The sequence below is a fragment of the Schistosoma haematobium genome, chromosome 1 (genome assembly GCF_000699445.3).
Source record: "Schistosoma haematobium chromosome 1, whole genome shotgun sequence".
Lineage (NCBI taxonomy): Eukaryota > Metazoa > Platyhelminthes > Trematoda > Strigeidida > Schistosomatidae > Schistosoma > Schistosoma haematobium.
The window spans coordinates 87,120,340-87,138,695 of record NC_067196.1 but is presented as its reverse complement, the minus strand read 5'-3'; the positions used below and the strand labels follow the sequence as shown (position 1 = coordinate 87,138,695).

The 18,356-nt window shown below is 36.7% G+C and overlaps 2 protein-coding genes across 2 annotated transcripts in view; both read right to left on the bottom strand.

Moving 5' to 3' along the window:
* MS3_00002365 (uncharacterized protein) overlaps positions 1 to 2,557 on the bottom strand; it is an 88,536-nt gene extending 85,979 nt beyond the window's left edge. The window contains exon 1 of the mRNA XM_051209932.1: positions 2,268 to 2,557. The gene's annotated coding sequence lies outside the window, so the exon portion shown is untranslated. The remainder of the gene's footprint in view (positions 1 to 2,267) is intronic.
* Positions 2,558 to 14,039: 11,482 nt separating this feature from the next.
* The window catches only part of MS3_00002364 (uncharacterized protein), a 43,091-nt gene continuing 38,774 nt past the window's right edge, over positions 14,040 to 18,356 (bottom strand). Inside the window, exon 3 of the mRNA XM_051209931.1 lies at positions 14,040 to 14,514. Within this exon, the coding sequence (XP_051075418.1) occupies positions 14,212 to 14,514 (303 nt within the window). The 3' untranslated portion in view covers positions 14,040 to 14,211. The remainder of the gene's footprint in view (positions 14,515 to 18,356) is intronic.

The following is an 18,356-nucleotide window of genomic DNA, read 5'->3' as shown; positions in this document are numbered from 1 at the left end:
CACTTCCCGGTTGCCCATACCGAGGAAGGGTTCTTCTAAAGGTACCTGAAAGGGAAGCAGGGTTAGAAGTTGTCTTAGTGACCTGAGAGCGTGACCGCGGTGCCCAAGAGACAACTGCTTGAGGTCGGTCACACACAACGTTTTTGTGGCTAATTTTCGTGTTAGCTCCGTACTTGCTGAGACTTTACCTCCGGAGACGGATATACTGACTGACTGATACATGGGATAAGACGAAGTGTGAATTTTCAGGTTCTACATTTTTTAACCCACCACTGCTTGTGGGAAAGCAGTATCGCTGTTATGCTGGCTGTCTGGAGGAAACACCTTGCTGCCGTCACATCTCTGTACAACTTCGCCATCGGACCTTGGGTTTGCTGCTTTTAGTCTTACCGCCTTTCAACCGACCTGTCTGGCATAGTAGAACCTTGAGGAGCGATTGTTCCAGCCAGTATAACTCGATTGGTTCACTGCGATAGCAAGCTCGGCCACTACGTCAAGGTAGCAGCAACGGTCGGGTCATGAGCTTTAAAGACTATCCAACTGCGTCTTCAGGCACTACTGTACATTGCTTGGAACAAAAACTAGTGGTGTTTCTGTCTTAATTTATAACCATATTTTTTCCTTAATGTTTAGTTAGCCATCCCGAACTAAAAGATTTTGTCTTAGTTCTACTTCTAACCAAACTGTGGCTTTTATTAAACATTGTTTTTATCCATTAATTTCTTCGTTATACAACCCTTCTTCATTTTATCTGTGTGTCATATCTTAATCATTTACTAATATAAAATGTGTGTTTAAAGCAACCAAGAAGACATATCTTTTCGAAAAAGTTAAAATTCCATATACATCTTCATGAACGTCTAACTATGCGAAAGACAGCATGAAATTGATGTATAAACACATCAAGCGGTAAACGTAGATTTAGTCTCCTTCATCTCTTGTTCGTGCATTTGTGTGAAAAATACTGGTAATGGATTGTTTTTGCTACCTCCTAATTAGTTTATACAGTGGACTTCAACAACTCCTAATAGTCAAGTGATAACAAACTTTACTGCTGTCAAAGTAAAATAGGGTATTGCTAATTCCATGTAAAACTTATTTCATATGGCTATATTTCAAACTATATTTTTAAATAAACCGTGATCTGAACGGCAATTTTAAACGTCTTGGGATAGCGATTTTCTAAATCTTATATCCACATTTTAAGCAAAAAAATTGAAGCATTTCATCGAACCTGTGAATGGTAGACCTTCTGAATTTCCCACAGTCATCAACCAAAAACTGATGTGAATAGTCGAAAACTTAAAAGTAATATTATCTAGTCCCTAATTGGTTTGTCGAGGTCCGTACTTAACATTTTCCCACCATCCATATCCGTCATTTTCTTTGTCAAGTTAGTGGTCTCCAAAAATACTGTGCAGAAACTAAACTTTGGACTCGAAGGAATAGGCTGAACTAAAGTAAGAGCGAACGGTATAACACCTTCACTTCATGAATTATTTTGTCAGCAGTAGATTGAACTTATGGTTTATTTTTTGCTTCCTCCGAACAAAAGACGAGACTATTGGCTCCTTGTGTTGCATTTTCTAGCCGTGTGAATAAATCTGTGAAAAACGGCAAAGTAAAACTCAATACTAATAAATTCATGCACTTCCACAGATTTACTACGGTGAAAGAGGTCTTCACGCATAACCCTCCATACTCGGAATTCGCACCACAACCAGGGTAACATTATCAGATAGTTGCCATATATCTCAAATGTGGTGACATAATAAATGAGATTCAGACCCCTAGATACGTGAAAACCTAAAGGATCGAGTGTGTTGAACACCCAGACAGCAGTGAAAAGTTGAACATTCTCAGCCAACTTGACAATTGCTTCGGGCTTGAATACTAAAGTTATTCGGAGGACCTTAGAAATTACTTCTATTGCTTTTTCAACAACTCATGAGAGGAAAGCATACTGTTCTCATGGATTACTTATAAGGTATAGGCTAGAGTGAGACAGTGAAGTTAAAAGCTTTATCACCAATCTTGGGGTCAGGATTACAAATAGAATCTGTGTATGGAAACAAAACAACACTAACAATGAAGTGCAGTAAGTTCTTATCGGACAAAATAAATTTTAAAACTTAATTTTAGTGACAGAAGAATTTTGTTCATAAACGTTACACCACGATTACGACTCAAAATTTCTTAACAGTCCAACCCACATTTCTTTGTCATAAAAAAATGAAAATGCTTTTGGATACACATAAATAACGAACCTATCAGATGTAACTTTATTTAATAACAAATAACGGAATGACAAAAACTATTTGAAATTAAGCCAAAATTAATTGACAAAACAAAATCCAATAGTGAAACTAATGAAATGAACATAGGATTAGGTTTGTTACGTTCTAATTTCGATAAATAGTATGGTATTTTTCAAGGTATGCAACAAATCATATTACCAGTACTGACAACAAAAATATGGCAAGCGTTCACTGGTGTTACAGTCGATTCATATTTTTATGGGTATTCCAGTATCACACTTTCAGCTGTGTAAATGCCCTGAGTGCGATTCTCGACCGCTAGTGAAGCATATGCTATCAATTGACTTCCTTTACAGTGCTTATTTTAAAGGTCATTTGTAAAATGGCATACCGTGAGTACATGACGAGTTATATAATTCGCAACATGGTGAGGAATGTTTCATATTTGTTTTGCTCTGGATAAGAACTTTGGTAACCGCCTTTCAAAATATATCGTTCAGTGATTGTAAGATTTATTTAGGGCCAGTAGAACGTCACAGAACCGTACACAAATCATTCATAAGGCTGAACCATTTTTATGTTGAACGAAAAATCATTAGTCGTATAACTTACCGAAAACCGTCAAGGATCACTGACACCGATCATTCAAATGCACGCAATGGACAGGCGGATGTTACATTGGTTCCGCCCACTTCTACTGCAACATGTTAATACTAACATATACTGTGGCAACTTAGAAGTATCTGTGCTAGCCAGTCACCCAGGAAGTTGGTTCGCTTGCGTATCACAATAGCATATTCCGAGACAAGTATTAATCTCGAGACATAAGCTAGGAGGTCATACCATCCCCGGAAAAATCAAACAAACCATGACCATACACATAGATCTCCTTTACTGGTGATGTGTAGAACAAAGGCCCAGGTTGGATTAAGTGCATCCTATCGATTTTGAGGATTTATTTACCGCTGCACAAGCATCAGAAGCATGTAATTGCTCCTTACTAATGTGTTTGTTAATATATAAACCACTTATAATAAGGAAGATTGAATGCCTGTAAAGTACGCACTTAATTTAAGTATGACTTGACCAGCTATCTGGACTCCTTATTTCATTTTACATTCTATCTCATGTCATGAACTGTACCTATAATCATGTTCTTTTTTGATCATCACCTCACCAAGATCCTATTGCCAAATTTCTCAACCAAACGGAATATACAAATGCTGGATTTTTACGGTGAGTTTAAATTGTAATCTTGCTGTAGTTTTAAATTTAGTCCATATTGTTCATTCAGTTAGTCCCACTTAATCGACTTTGATCTCTTTAGTACCTATTCTGAATCAGTGAACAGCGTCAAGTAAACTCAGAAATAAATCTACTAATACCACGTATTCGGCCTGATTCCCCTTGAATTTCTGTCGAACTGAACTACAAGCCACTTCAAGTATCTAAGATATAAATACCAAAATAACCCAAGCGAATTTCCCAATTATATAACATGGTATGTGATGCTCATTTTGCAGTTATCTTCACATAGAGCAGTTATATATTCTATTGCTATTAATAAATTGTAATCAAATTTATACATATGATTAGGCATCCTAAGACAGCAGATTACGAGGAAGGGTACGGCTTGTACACAAACAATCTCAACCTAGGTCTTCATCAGATGCTTCTTTTGTAACAGTACGTAACTTGCCACTTAATGCTAAATGCTGAACATTCTTTACCAGACTTTTACAAAATTGCTACGTTGTCTTCACTTTCTAAACTTTTGTCGTATTGATGGTTACCATGTATACTAGTGTTTACTTTCCAGTTCGAACTTACCATAATCTTACACGCCAATCCATGATTCAACTTTATTGTGTATTGGCTAACAAATCCCAAAAGTCTTCAACACTGATCATGACTTCACTATTTTAACTGGACACATGCTAGCTCTCTGATTTTCTCTAAAAAAGTGACTGTGATGCATGTTAGTGTCATATCAGAACTTGTGTAACGATTGAAATGCCAATATTTAGTCTGAATAAAGAGGATCAGCGAACTAACATTAATTCGGTTAGACCAAAATAAGCTTTCCTGTATAGCGTACAACACTTTTTTAAGCTACAAGCTCTGTCTCTCATTTAAATGGTCTCAATTAAAAAGGAAACAAATGACATTAAAAGTATTAAATACCTCGAACGATACAGCCACACCGTTAGAAGATTCTCCTGAACGGAGTAGTTTGCTAAACATCATAAAGAATAGTTAATAAATAAGCTTTCAGTACCTGGAGTACTCCCAACAAAATGGGATTAAATATCTACCTCCATTCTAGCAACTATTTTGTCAGGTAATCAAAGATCAACAATAATCAACCGCTCCATCCATTGTAACTCATTGTTAGAGGTAAGGCCAGAGAAATGACACTAGGCTCTAGATAAATCGTCCTGAATTAAGATCATTGGATGTCTGACAGCTCTCTGACCCTCATCAAGACCAAGGAGAACTAACATATAATAATATTTCGGCCTTATACGCCTTCTCACCGTTGTTATTAACACATGCTGTTGCCTTATGAGAGTATTTGTTCTAGCCAGTCACACGATTGTCATAATAGTGACATCCAGGTTACATATAAACAGCGAAGTGCTAGTTCTGTCTAATAAAGAATGTCACACGATTACCGTCCAGTTCAAGTAAGTCCGCAGTCATCCTCACAAACTGTATATATTTTCGAACTACAGAGCCTTGGTAGGAGGGTGAAAATGCACCTCCGGTGGGCAGATATTACGACGAAAATCTTCTCATAGTGATGATGAATCATCGCTCTTATCGTTCGTCTGGGGTCCGTCTTAATCTCCAGAATATGTGAATTCTAAATACTTTTCGCAATCCACTTTGGGTTTTTACGTTATATCAAAATCATAAGTTCCTAAAGGGTAGGCGATATTTTTAAACATTCACACATTTCTTTCGTGTTTTAATACCATCATCGCCACCATGGAGTCAAATAAGGACCACAAAACCGATTACCGTGATAATATTTATGTCTTATCGAACCACTGGTGTAATGTCAGCAAAATTTTATCGACTATACTCAAGTAAATCACCAAGCTAAACAGTTTCCACGTTGGACGACAGATAAGTATACTTTGAACAATCTCTTGATAGTTGTCAAAGTCGAGGATGACTAACGCAGATTGATTAATTAACACCATGTATCGGCCTGTATGTCAGTGTCAATTCTTTTTAATAATTATCTGATCTATCACCACTGATATTTCACTCGAGAACAACTATCTGATATACACTTCATTCCAATATCTTCCAGATTTACTGATTTAATCTTTCTAGTAACTGTACTGCAGCCTAGTTTAACCATGTTGAACATACTTGTCAAAATAACATGTAACTCCTACAATTTTAATAAATTAAGCCAACACATTCTGTAGATCTCTGATCCGTCCTATTTAGTAAACAGTGGATTTTCGGTAAGGTTCTACAAATTTAAGGTAATCACCAAAAAGCACTTCACGTGATTGCTACGTAAGAATGAGCCAGGTAAAGTATTGTTCTAGGTATGTGATTCGAAGTAATCTAGGAGATTGCAACTTTCTCTCCCAACTCGGGTAGACTCATTATTTATGTTGGTGGTCTACATCTGTTTAGTCCGTCTACAGTAGGTGGGTGAAACACAAATATTCTATTATTTATCGTTATCTTCTATGTATAATTTTAGCCGATTACTACATTGGACAATAGAGTCGAGTAAATCAGAATAGTGAGGTCACCATCTAGACTATCAATTATCAATACTCAGTTAGTAGATAAAAGTTATCACAGATAATTAATGTAAGATCTAAACTAAGGTTTGGACTGAAGAATAGCTGTCTAGGTGGGTTAGATACGCGCCCTTGCCCGGTTGAAGTCAAGACAAAGTAATTGGGCAAAATGACGGTTTTAATATTCATCATAAATTCAAATGTACAATGTTACTTAAACAAATATGACTACCCAGCTACTCAACCAATAATTGTTCAATTAATCAAATCTAATTTACAATAAATAAGTTGGTAAGAGATGCGAGAAAATTACCGAACACAACAAATAAATGCCATTCTATCCTGTCTGGATAGAGCACGCACAGATTCGTTTGAAAGATAATATTTGGTTGCTTTATGACATGGAGGGTTCCCAATTCTGGGAGAATCCCTCAATTCACAATCAGAAATGCACAATTCTAGTAGATACAAGCAACGCAAGCAAAAGGAGAAGCAAACCAATATGGCTGCCGCCAAGACTAAGTATCAAGTAAAATAACATAAATACAGTTCAGGAAGAAACACGGAAACTTAGTGAAGGCGTAAGAAAAATAAAAACTATAATAAAATACAAATATTAACAACTCAAATCGAATCAAAGGGACTAAAAAATGTACAGCTAAAGGAATCAATAGGAATAAACACAGGTGTATACATGGAGGGATTTTCACACACAAAACATTCAAAATGGATCTTACACTCAGAAACAAATAAAAATCTAGATTACGAACAAGCAGACGTAGCTCCAGCAGTTACAAAAGCTAATATGACAGTTAAAACTAAGCTCATTTTAAGCAAACTAAATTGCCGTTTTAAAAACCACCATCAACGGGTTTCTCTTATGGCACAATCCACTGCAATTTTACGACAAGTCAAAATCCCATGATATCGAGTATCGATAGGGCTTTAAGTCATTTAATTGACATTATCATGACGAGCATATAAGATGATGAACATAGAGATAAAATTTTGCAATCAGTCTAACACAGCAAAGTTTGAATTCTAGTTGAGCGTTCAAAAATATCGGTTTCTGTTCTCATCAACTTTATATTTTGTCGTATTTGCAGCGAACATGACTCGGTAAACAGTCCGAATGCTTTCAGGGATCTACAAATCTCTCCTCAACAAACGTGTTATTTTCTCATTTGAAGTCGAGCAAACGAATGTTATTTCACATTGTACAGTATAGTAAGACGGTTATATTCTAGCATATTTAAAATATTTTAGTTATTTATTGCCTCATACATACAATGAAGCTGCATGATTATTTCTACAAACCTTATATATCAGTCAACTAGCTCGTTTTTACCTTCTTAGTTGCCATCGATATATCAAATTAGGAAGTCAAGAAACGAAGTTGCTTTAAAAGAAATGTTTTAAATGAAAAAGGCAAACAAGCCGTTACAAACACGAAATTTAGCAAAGGAATCTCTTCAACGAAGTTATTATCAAGCTGTACAAGAACACATCCTAGTGTGGTCCTACAAGAGTTAGATGAAAGCACTTAGAAGTTCCATTTTTGAACATTTAATCGATTACAATTACTCCACTGATCCATAGGTTGAAATCACGTTTTTTTATACAATTCGTCCGAATCTATCTAGATTTCTTCTTATCCAACTCCTAAAACAACAGAGGCTCTTCGTATCCATGGAACGAAGCTATAACTGTGTGTATAATAGAAGTGCGTCTTATCCTTATCTTTGTCATGGCCTTAAATCATTATTATTATTGCTATATTTCGTATTTGAAAATAACCCCCTCTCTCCTTCATATCCCTACGAACTTATTTATAACTGCTCCTGACACCACTTCATTTCATTTAACCATTCTATTATCTTTAATTATTGTAACAAAAACATTTTAATTACCTTACTCCATTCCAATTATAATCTGTTGATAACTTACTAATATTACATGACTTTCTATTTGCACAGACTCGATCTTTCATCGTAATTACTTTCATAACATAATTTAGAATGATAACCTAACCATGTTTACTCATGGTTCATATGTGTTCACAAAATGATTACTTGATTCTTTAAAAAATAATGCTTAAACAAAAATCTGTTCACAGGATTGGTGGGACTACATTATGAAATAGTTAACTTTATTATGTATGAATGTAATAGTTGAATTCAAGAGCCAATTAAACCCAGATTACCATGAAAAACCTGAAAGGATTGGATGTCCGTCTCTTCCTAGTATGGAACTCTTCATCAGTGTGCATCCACGATCACGCCTCGCGAGATTCGAACTTAGGGCCTATCGGTCTCACGTACGAACGTTTAACATCTAGACCACTGAGCTGGCCGGCATTCAACGATGTTAATGTCTAACTTCAACCAATCCACGGAATCGGAGAGATGCTGCTATACTCCAGTCACGAAGAGGAAAGTGCTCAACACACTCACGGATTCGCTCTGATGCTGTCCAAAGTAGCACGAAATGCACTTGTAGGATGGTAATCTCACGGATCCACAATCATTAAAGAATCATTCAAAACAAAGAAGGAGGGGATATTAATGAATATTATCCAGTGTTATACACCCACCAATGATAGCAACGACGAAATTAAAGATCAATTCTATGAGAGGCTACAATCAATCATAGAGAAATGCCCAAGAAAGGACCTAACCATTCTGATGGGAGATCTAAATACCAAAGTTGGAATAGACAACACTGGATATGAAGATATCATGGGACGACATGCATTGGCTGGGCGACAGAAACGAAAATGGAGAAAGATTTGCGAATCTGTGTGCATTCAACAAATTGGTCATAGGGGGCACAATATTTCCACACAAGCGTATACACAAGGCTACATGGATCTCACCGGACCACACTACAGAGAACCAGATAGATCAAACTTGCATCAACAAAAAATTCCGATGGACAGTGGAAGATGTGAGAACCAAGAGAGGAGCTGACATAGCTTCACATTACCACCTAGTTGTGGCCAATTTAAAGCTGAAGCTAAAGAAGCACTGGACAACTGGACAACCAGCACTACGAAGGTTAAATACAGCCTTCCTTCGAGGTACTGACAAACTCAGTGAATTCAAGATAGCTCTCAACAACAGGTTCCAGGCTTTACAGGATCTACTGAAGGAAGAAGAAACTACTATGGAGGATAACTCGAAAGGTATCAAAGAAGCATTATTTTTAACGTGTCAAGAGGTTCTAAGCCTCAAGAAGCATAATCATAAGGAATGGATCTCTATAGAAACACTGGACAAGATCAAAGAAAGGAAGAACAAGAAGACAGCAATTAACAACAGCCGAACACGAGCAGAGAAGGTCCAAGCACAAACTCAATACATAGAAGCAAACAAACAAGTGAAGAAAAGCACTAGAGACGACAAGGAGAAGTGCGTAGAAGAACCAGCAACGACGGCCGAAAAAGCTGCAAGAGAAGGAAATATGAAACAGCTTTACGATACAACGAAGAAACTATCAGGGAAATACAGTAAACCAGAGAGACCGGTCAAAGACAGAGAAGAAGGCATGCCAATCACTGAAATTCAACAACAGCGGAACAGATGGGTAGAATACTTCGAGGAACTCCTGAATAGGCCGACTCCGATGAATCCACCAGACATCGAAACAGCACACACAGATATTCCCATAGACGTCAAACCCACCAACGAAGGAAGAAATCATAATGGTGATTAGACAAATCAAAACGGGAAAGCAGCAGAACCCGACAACATACCAGCTGAAGCACTGAAGTCAGATATCAAAGTAACTGCAAACATGCTTCACCTTCTATTCAAAAAGATTCGAGAGGAGGAACAAGTGCCGATGGACTGGAAAGAAGGACACCTCGTCAAGATTCCAAAGAAAGGAAATCTGAGCAAATGTGAAAACTACAGAGGCATTACGCTACTGTCAATACCAAGGAAAGTCTTCAACAGAGTGTTGCTGAACCGGATGAAGGATGCAGTAGACGCCCAACTTCGAGATTAACAAGCTGGATTCCGTAAGGATCGGTCGTGCACAGACCAAATTGCAACACTACGGATCATCGTCGAACAATCAGTTGAGTGGAACTCGTCACTGTACATCAACTTCATCGATTATGAAAAGGCATTCGACAGTGTAGATAGGAGGACATTATGGAAACTTCTTCGACACTATGGAGTTCCTGAGAAGATTTCCAACATTATCCGGAACTCATACGACGGACAACGGTGCAATGTCGTGCATGGAGGACAGCTGACAAATGCATTCCACGTAAGGGCCGGAATCAAACAAGGATGTCTACTCTCTCCCTTGTTCTTCTAAAGGTCGACTGGATTATGAAGACCTCAACATCTGAGGGAAAACACAGAATACAATGGACAGCTCAGAACCAATTAGACGATTTGGACTTCGCAGATGACCTAGCCCTCATATCGCATACACATGAACAAATGCAGATAAAGACAGCCAGTGTAGCAGCAGTTTCTGCATCAGTAGGCCTCAGCATACACAAAGGGAAAACCAAGGTCCTTAAATGCAATACGGAGAACAGCAATCCAATCACTCTTGATGGCGAAACTCTGGAAGATGTGGAATCCTTCACACACCTGGGAAGCATAAACAACGAACAAGGTGGTTAAGATGCAGATGTAAAGGTGAGGGTTGGTAAAGCAAGGACAGCATTCCTACAATTGATGAACATATGGAACTCAAAACAAATGTTTGTCGACCAATATCAAAGTGAGAATCTTCAATACGAACGTCAAGGCAGTTCTACTGTATGGAGCTGAAACTTGTAGAACTACAACAACCACAATTAGGAAAGTACAAGTATTTATAAATAGCTGTCTACGCAAGATACTCAACATCCATTGGCCAGATACCATCAGCAACGGCCTACTACAGGAGAGAACAAACCAACTTCCAGCTGAAGAGGGAATTAGGAAAATACGATGGGAATGGATAGGACATACACTACGCAAATCATCAAACTGCATCACGAGTCAAGCCCCAACTTGGAATCCTGAAGGGAAGCGGAAAAGAGGAAGGCCAAAGAACACATTACGTCGGAAAATCGAAACAGATATGAAAAAGATGGATAATGACTGGAAGGAGCTGGAAATTATTGCCCAGGACAGGGTTGGATGGAGAATGCTGGTGAGCGGCCTATGCTCCTTCACGAGGAGTAACAGGCGTAAGTAAAGTAAGCAAGTAAAGTAATACAACATATAGTACTTACTAATTTTATGATTTAATTGTATCTATATACGACTATGTCTTTATTTATAGTCTTACTTTCATAATTTTCATTTTTAATCAACTTTACAAAAGTTCTGTATAATGTTCAACCTTTGATTGGAGTACAAGGAATAAAGAAACAGTTTGTCTTCTGTAAATGTTTTCGATTTTCTAACATGAAAAAATAAAATCGATCTATTTTAGTGACAAGGACATTTCTTAAGTTCATTCGTTCAGACTACAATTTATGAACAAATCCATCAGATTTAGGATAACAGTCGTGAAGTTCTATCACTCATTTTGGTCAAATATCATTTTGACATTATAACCAATATTAGTTTGTAATAAAAACCCTAAATCTAATTCCTAACCTTGATCATCAAATGTAAATCATAATTATAATTCCTCACACTGATTTATAACTCTCATTTAGCCCTAGTAAGTAGATGAACGTTCTCAAAGTCAGTCGAGCGTTACTCAAAGGTCGTCCATAAATTATACTCTCATCGTTCATTTACATAAATATTTTTCAGTTTAGGAGTTGTGGAGATTATTAATTTTTGATTGAGACCATGAACCGATTGATGTTAGACCACCATTGAAAACCTGGAAGTACTGAACAGCCGTTCCGTTCCATTGTGGGACTCCTCAGCAGTGCGCATCCACGATCCCGCCCGCGGGATTCGAACCCAGGACCTTAAGTCATGCTCGCGAACGCTTAACCTACTGGACCACTGATCTGGCTGGCATCCAATGGTGTTAGTGTCTAACCTCAACCAATTCATGATGTTGCGCGACCATCTTCCATTGTACTGAGGTAGACACCTGTTTCTACCCGATACGGATTAGCTCCACTGGTGGTCCTAACATCAATCGGTTCATGATCTCAGTCATAAATATTTTTAGCAGATTGTGTAATTAGCGAGTTACAATATCTGACAGACAAATGAACCTTCCATAGAGTTCATCTACATATCAAATTAATAAATTCCTGAGCAAGAAATAATAATTTTTTTTAAAAAATATTCAAGTATATACTGTACACTTAGTTTTAACATTCCTTCAGTTTAAAATGCCAGCCTACATAGTTGTTATATGAAATTTGAGAGCAGAAACATGATTTATTGAACTACTCGTTTCATCATTTAGAAGATAACTATAGTTTCTTTTGGAAAGTGAGTTTTAACATGAAGATTTAATGATGCTATAATTTGTAGACGACCCTGAGCGACGCTAGACTGACCTTAAGAGTACACACCTAATAACTAAGACCAAATGAAGGTTATAAACCTGTGTGAAAAATCAGAATCATGATTTAAAGCTGATGATTAAGGTTAGAAATTAGATTTAGGGTTTTATCACGAACTAACATCAGGTATAATGCCAAAACTCTATTTAACCAAATGGATGAGTGAATTTCTTGCCGAAATCCGAAACTTATTATCTCATACCTGATTGCTTCATTCATATAATATAGTCTCGCCGAAGATTTTTCTCTGAAATTGACGATTTTGTAAATTCCCTTTAAGCACAACTAATCAGTATTTTATGCATCCACTGAGTGTAAACTATATAATGAAGTAAGATATTGTAGTGTATAAATTATTATTTACTTCAACCATTCCATGGATTTTTTCACTGACTAAATATTCTCGATGATTATTTCTGTATTAGATTAAATTATGGATTGGTTTAAGTTAGACATTAACACCGTTGGATACCAGCTCAGTAGTCTACAGGTTAAGCGCTCGCTCGCGAGACTTATAGATCCTGTGTTCGAATATTGCTAGACGAGATCGTGGATGCGAATTGCTGGAGGACAGCTCACAGACTCATTCGAAGAAAAGACCGGCATCGGGCATGCTTACTCTCACTCTTTCTCTTTCTCCTGGTTATCGACTGGATCATGAAGACGTAAAGATCTGAGGGGAGCATGGTATACAATGAACAACTCGTATGCAGCTTGACGATCTAGACTTCGCAGATGATATAGCTCTTCAATTGCACACGCAACAACAAATGCAGGGGAAGACGACCAGTGTAGCAGCAGTAGGTCTCAATATACACAAAGGGAGAAGCAGGATTTTCCGATACAACACAGCATGAACCAATCGAATCACAATTGACGGAGAAGATTTGGAACCTTTACATATCTAGGCAGCATCCTTGATGAACACGGTGGATCTGGTGCAGATGTGAAGGCACGGATCAGCAAAGCAAGAGTAGCATATTTACAACTGAAGAACACCTGCAACTCAAAACAACTGTCAACCAACAACGAAGTCACAATTTTCAATACAAATGTCAAGACAGTTCTACTGTATGGGACGGAAACTTGGACAACTACGAAAACCATCATCCAAAAGATACCAGTGTTTGTCAACAGCTGTCTACGCAAAATAATTCGGAACTGTTGACCAGACAATATCAGCAACAGCCTACTATGAGAGAGAACAAACCAGAGCTAGCGGAGCAAGAAATGAGGAAGAAGTGCTGGAAGTAAATAGGACACACATTGAGGAAAGCACCTAACTGCGTTTCAAAGCAAGCCCTCACATGGAGTCATGAAGGCCAAAGGAGGAAGAGAGGAAGACCAAAGAACATATTACGTCGAGAAATGGAGAGAGACATGAGAAGAATAAACAACAATTAAATAGAACTAGAAATGAAGGCCCAGGGGACAGAGTGGGTTGGAGAATGCTGGTCGACAACTTATGTTCCATTGGGAGTAACAGGCTTAAGTAAGTAAAGTAATAGATGAAAACAATTTTGTTTACTTCCAATAAGTTTATTAATGTAAACATTATGATATCGTCCAGAAAAATTCAAAGATTAATTTCTTTTTTTTGTTTGTATTAACGCTTTTGTTATTTGGTAACTGTTCATTCTTTTTTTTTACAATAATAATCATAATACTTATAGTTTAACATTTGTATGTTTTATTTGAAATAAGATAAACTTGCACGTTTTTCTGATTCCAGATTATGATCGTCATCATTATTATTATGTTTACTGATTAGTAGATTTTCTTCAAGCCAATGTAAATAATCTTTATTTAAACATGGACAAATTTCAGCAATTTGTCTTATATCATGTATTCCTCTTGGTTGTTGATCATATTGACCACGTTTATAATAGTATAATGTTGCACGTTTAGATGGTGAATCAGATGTTGAATCGGATATTTCACTTCGACGTTTGAAATATGCCAAACTTGCACGTTTGTCATATGTATCTGTATTCTAAAGACAATATAAATTATCAGTATAGGGGTTGTGGAGATTATTAAGTTTTTGATTGAGATCATGAACCGGTTGATGTCAGACCACCGTTGGAAACCTGGAAACACTGGACAGCCGTTTCATTCTATTGTGGGACTCCTCAGCAGTGTACACCCACGATCACGGCTCGCGGGATTCGAACTCAGGGCCTTTAGTCTCTCTCGCGAACGCCTAACTTACTGGACCACTGGTCTGGCTGGCATTCAATGGTGTTAATGTCTAACCTCAACCAATCCATGAAGTTCCACAATAGGACGAAACGGCCGTTCACTGCTTTCAGGTTTTCAATAGTGGTCTAACATCAATCGGTTCATGATCTCAATCAAAGACGATTTAAATTTAGAAATATAATTTACTTTCAATACAAATAATAGAATTGTATTACATAAAAATCTTCGACTAAGGGATGACTGGTCAAAGTTTATAAAATTATGGTTTAACAATGGTGTATCATCACTTCATTCAGCGTTAAATGTTTTATTTCTTTTCATTAGTCATCTTGTTTATTTTCATCACTTCTTACCGTTGAAACCGTCTTCTTATATAATATAATGATCAATTTTTTAAAGAGATAAGTTTTTTTGGTTTGCAAAAACACACTTTATTACCAGGTGAACTAAAGAATCCTAATAAATTTGTAATACCATAGTGATAACTAAATTTCACCAAATAGATGAAAATAGTCGGAGGTGAGATATGACCATAATCATATCATGTAGTAATACAATAATTATGGAAACACCAGTATACTTTACTTTAAGTCTATAAACCACAATATGATATTGCTATCTATCAGGAGAGGTTGAAGATAATTAGATCTTAGAGGTAATACTTTCTGAGCATGGTATGAAACTCAATAATCAATTTGACAGATATTTGAACAGAGCTACTGATGTTAACTAATTGGAATAGTCATCTAGTGGCCCGATAAGTGACTCCAATTGGATCATAGGAATATTATTGAAATATACATGTCGTCTATCCTGGTATTTGATTATCGATTTAATCAGCGTTAGTGAATAACGGAATTAAATAATCCAAATACGAGAATGAATTTTGAATACATATATTTCATACAATCGTTGATCTAGACGAACGAGCGGAGAAACGAAGCGAAGAGAAAACAGTAAAGCATAATGACACTCTGTGGAGAAGGCATGTGAGACAACTCTATTTAATCAATAGTTAATCAATTTTTATAGTCAAACAAAAATAAGTTACTGACATGTGATGAATAGGATAAGAGAAGCACAGAAATATGCTTACATAAAAACAGTCAGAGTTGATAAACCAATACTTAACAAGATCAAAATAATACTCAAGAAGAATAAATGAATGGGGCTTGTCCAGAAGCTAGACTAAGCTATATAGGTTTAACATAGTAACTGACACTACAGGGCGTAGTACTTTCGTGATTTACAAAGGGTTCATCAACGCTTTCTTTGAGGCATGATTTGTTGAATACATTGTAGACTTTAGGTATAGATCTAAATACCTTTTTATTATCTTTAAAACAATTTATCACAACCAATAATGTAACATTATCATATGTTTGTTTAGAAAAGGATCATATCCTCATCAGTTAATTAAAGATAATGATAACTTGCGTCTTCATTTCGTCACTTGATGTACTCAACTTTTGTTAGCTCGCTCAATATAAAAAACACCTACTAGTAAAATACATTTCCAATTATCCTTTTGGCCCCCAAATGCCCTGGTACGGGCGAGAATGGGGAGAGTCCGCTCTCCCTCTCGAAATGCTCTCACATGGCCACGCGTATATAGCCTCTGCCAGGGGAGTCCTACTCACTGCCTCCTCGTGGCACTACTGTTGTTTACGAAAATGAGAGGACAAAAAGCGAATGTCCGGTGCTTTAACCGGATCCCAAACCAATGGTGCACATGGGCTCCAGTATCCTGAAGGAACAAATGGCGTATGAACCAATTGTTGGTCACCGGCTTCCATGGGACTGCATCTTCTTACGATGCTCCACTGCCTTGTGGATCAGACCTTCAGGTCGAAGGCTCGAGGAGTGGCCCCCTAAGAAAACCACCTGCTTCGGTTAGGAGACCCGGGCAGTATCACAGCCCTCACACATATCGAATGAGATTTGTGTGACGCATATGTATTTGGTGCCTCCTTGTACCGATATCTATGTGTTAAAATACTCACTTTACTTACTAACTTACTTATACCTGTTATTCCTCGTGAAGGAGCATAGGCCAATGTGTTAAGATAATAAACAATAATAATAATTTCATCACAAATGGAAAATCTTTACTTCTTATTACAAAAATTTCATACATTGTCTTAATCTGAAATTTTGTATTGATATGGCTAGTAAGATTTAAACTTGATAGACAGAGCCTTAGTTTTATTATTTAGTAAATAATCTACTCAACCAATAATCATTTGCATTTTAATGAATGTTCATTCATGTCTATCTTTGTATTAGAAGTGTTATGTATATACGTGTGTCATTTTACTGTATGAAAGGACCTTCATTACACTAACCAATCGCTCTATCTTCTAATGTCAGTTTGTTAAAGATTTTTGAGTCAAGAACTCAGTTTTCTGAATAACTTTGTAATTAAACTTGAGAACTGAGTTCAAGCCACGAGCCCCTGTTTAAAAGGTGATTCAGATATCATGGAAAAAGTACAGAGGGCAGCTACCTGTGCAAATCAAGAACTCCAGGGTTTGCTATACCAAGAGCGGCTTGAAAAGCTAGACCTCTTTTCTCTGTCCTATCGCAGATTAAGAGAACATCTGAATTTAATTTATAAAATACTAAGAAATGATTTTGGGTCTAATATATCATCTTATTTTCTTCTCAATAGATCGGGATATCTCAGAGGAAATAACAGGCGAGTAGAAAAGCCTGGAACGAATAAACTACCCGTGGCATACAGGTTTTCACACCGAGTCTTAATGCTTCAAACCTGTTACCCAAAGCAGTGGTGTCTGCACCTTCAATTAACTAATTCAAGTGAAGACTAGACACTCACAGAAACATACTAGAAAAGTAATAACATAGTCAATAGGCCTTCTGCCCTTACTACACAAATCTGAATCTGAACTTGCCGATCGACTGCATGAAATAAGTCAACCAAGCCAACTGGTCTCAACAACCCATTTTCAAGCAAACAAATATTTACATTTTTAACAGTTAGATTACTGTTTCATCTCACAAATGTGTGAAATAGTTTAACATTTTATTTCAGTGTGATTTCCAAATTCTTGAATATTGAATTTAGGTATCACATTCATTACTTTATTCAAGTATACAACCTTGCATAAAGGGTCATTAGGCAACATGGTTGTTTACAATTTTCATTGGCTCACAAATGGTACTAAAGAAAATAACATCCACTACTAATGAAATATCAGGTTAACTTATAACTGATTGTTCCGTACCATTCATAGGGTCCTAGCTTGAAAGCTTGTATAGAGGATACTGATCTATCGTTACAAATGTAAGCGTATGGGCTATAATTGAAGAAAATACTTACTGTTTATCTAGATCAGTATCATATTCAGCACTTAATTATGAAAATCTGATTGGGTTAATAGATTTTATGATTTTTTCTACATAAAATTAAAAATTAGTTCTCTAATCACGGTTTCTAGTCATCTGAAAGGGTTATATATCATAATGGTAAATAATATTGACCCTACTTCACCATTTCGGTCAATTACCATCAGCAACCACAATGACATAACATAAAATAAATGATAACTAGTGTGAAACAAAGCTATTATTAATAATAAAGTAACAAATTATAGTTGTATAAACCAGTGT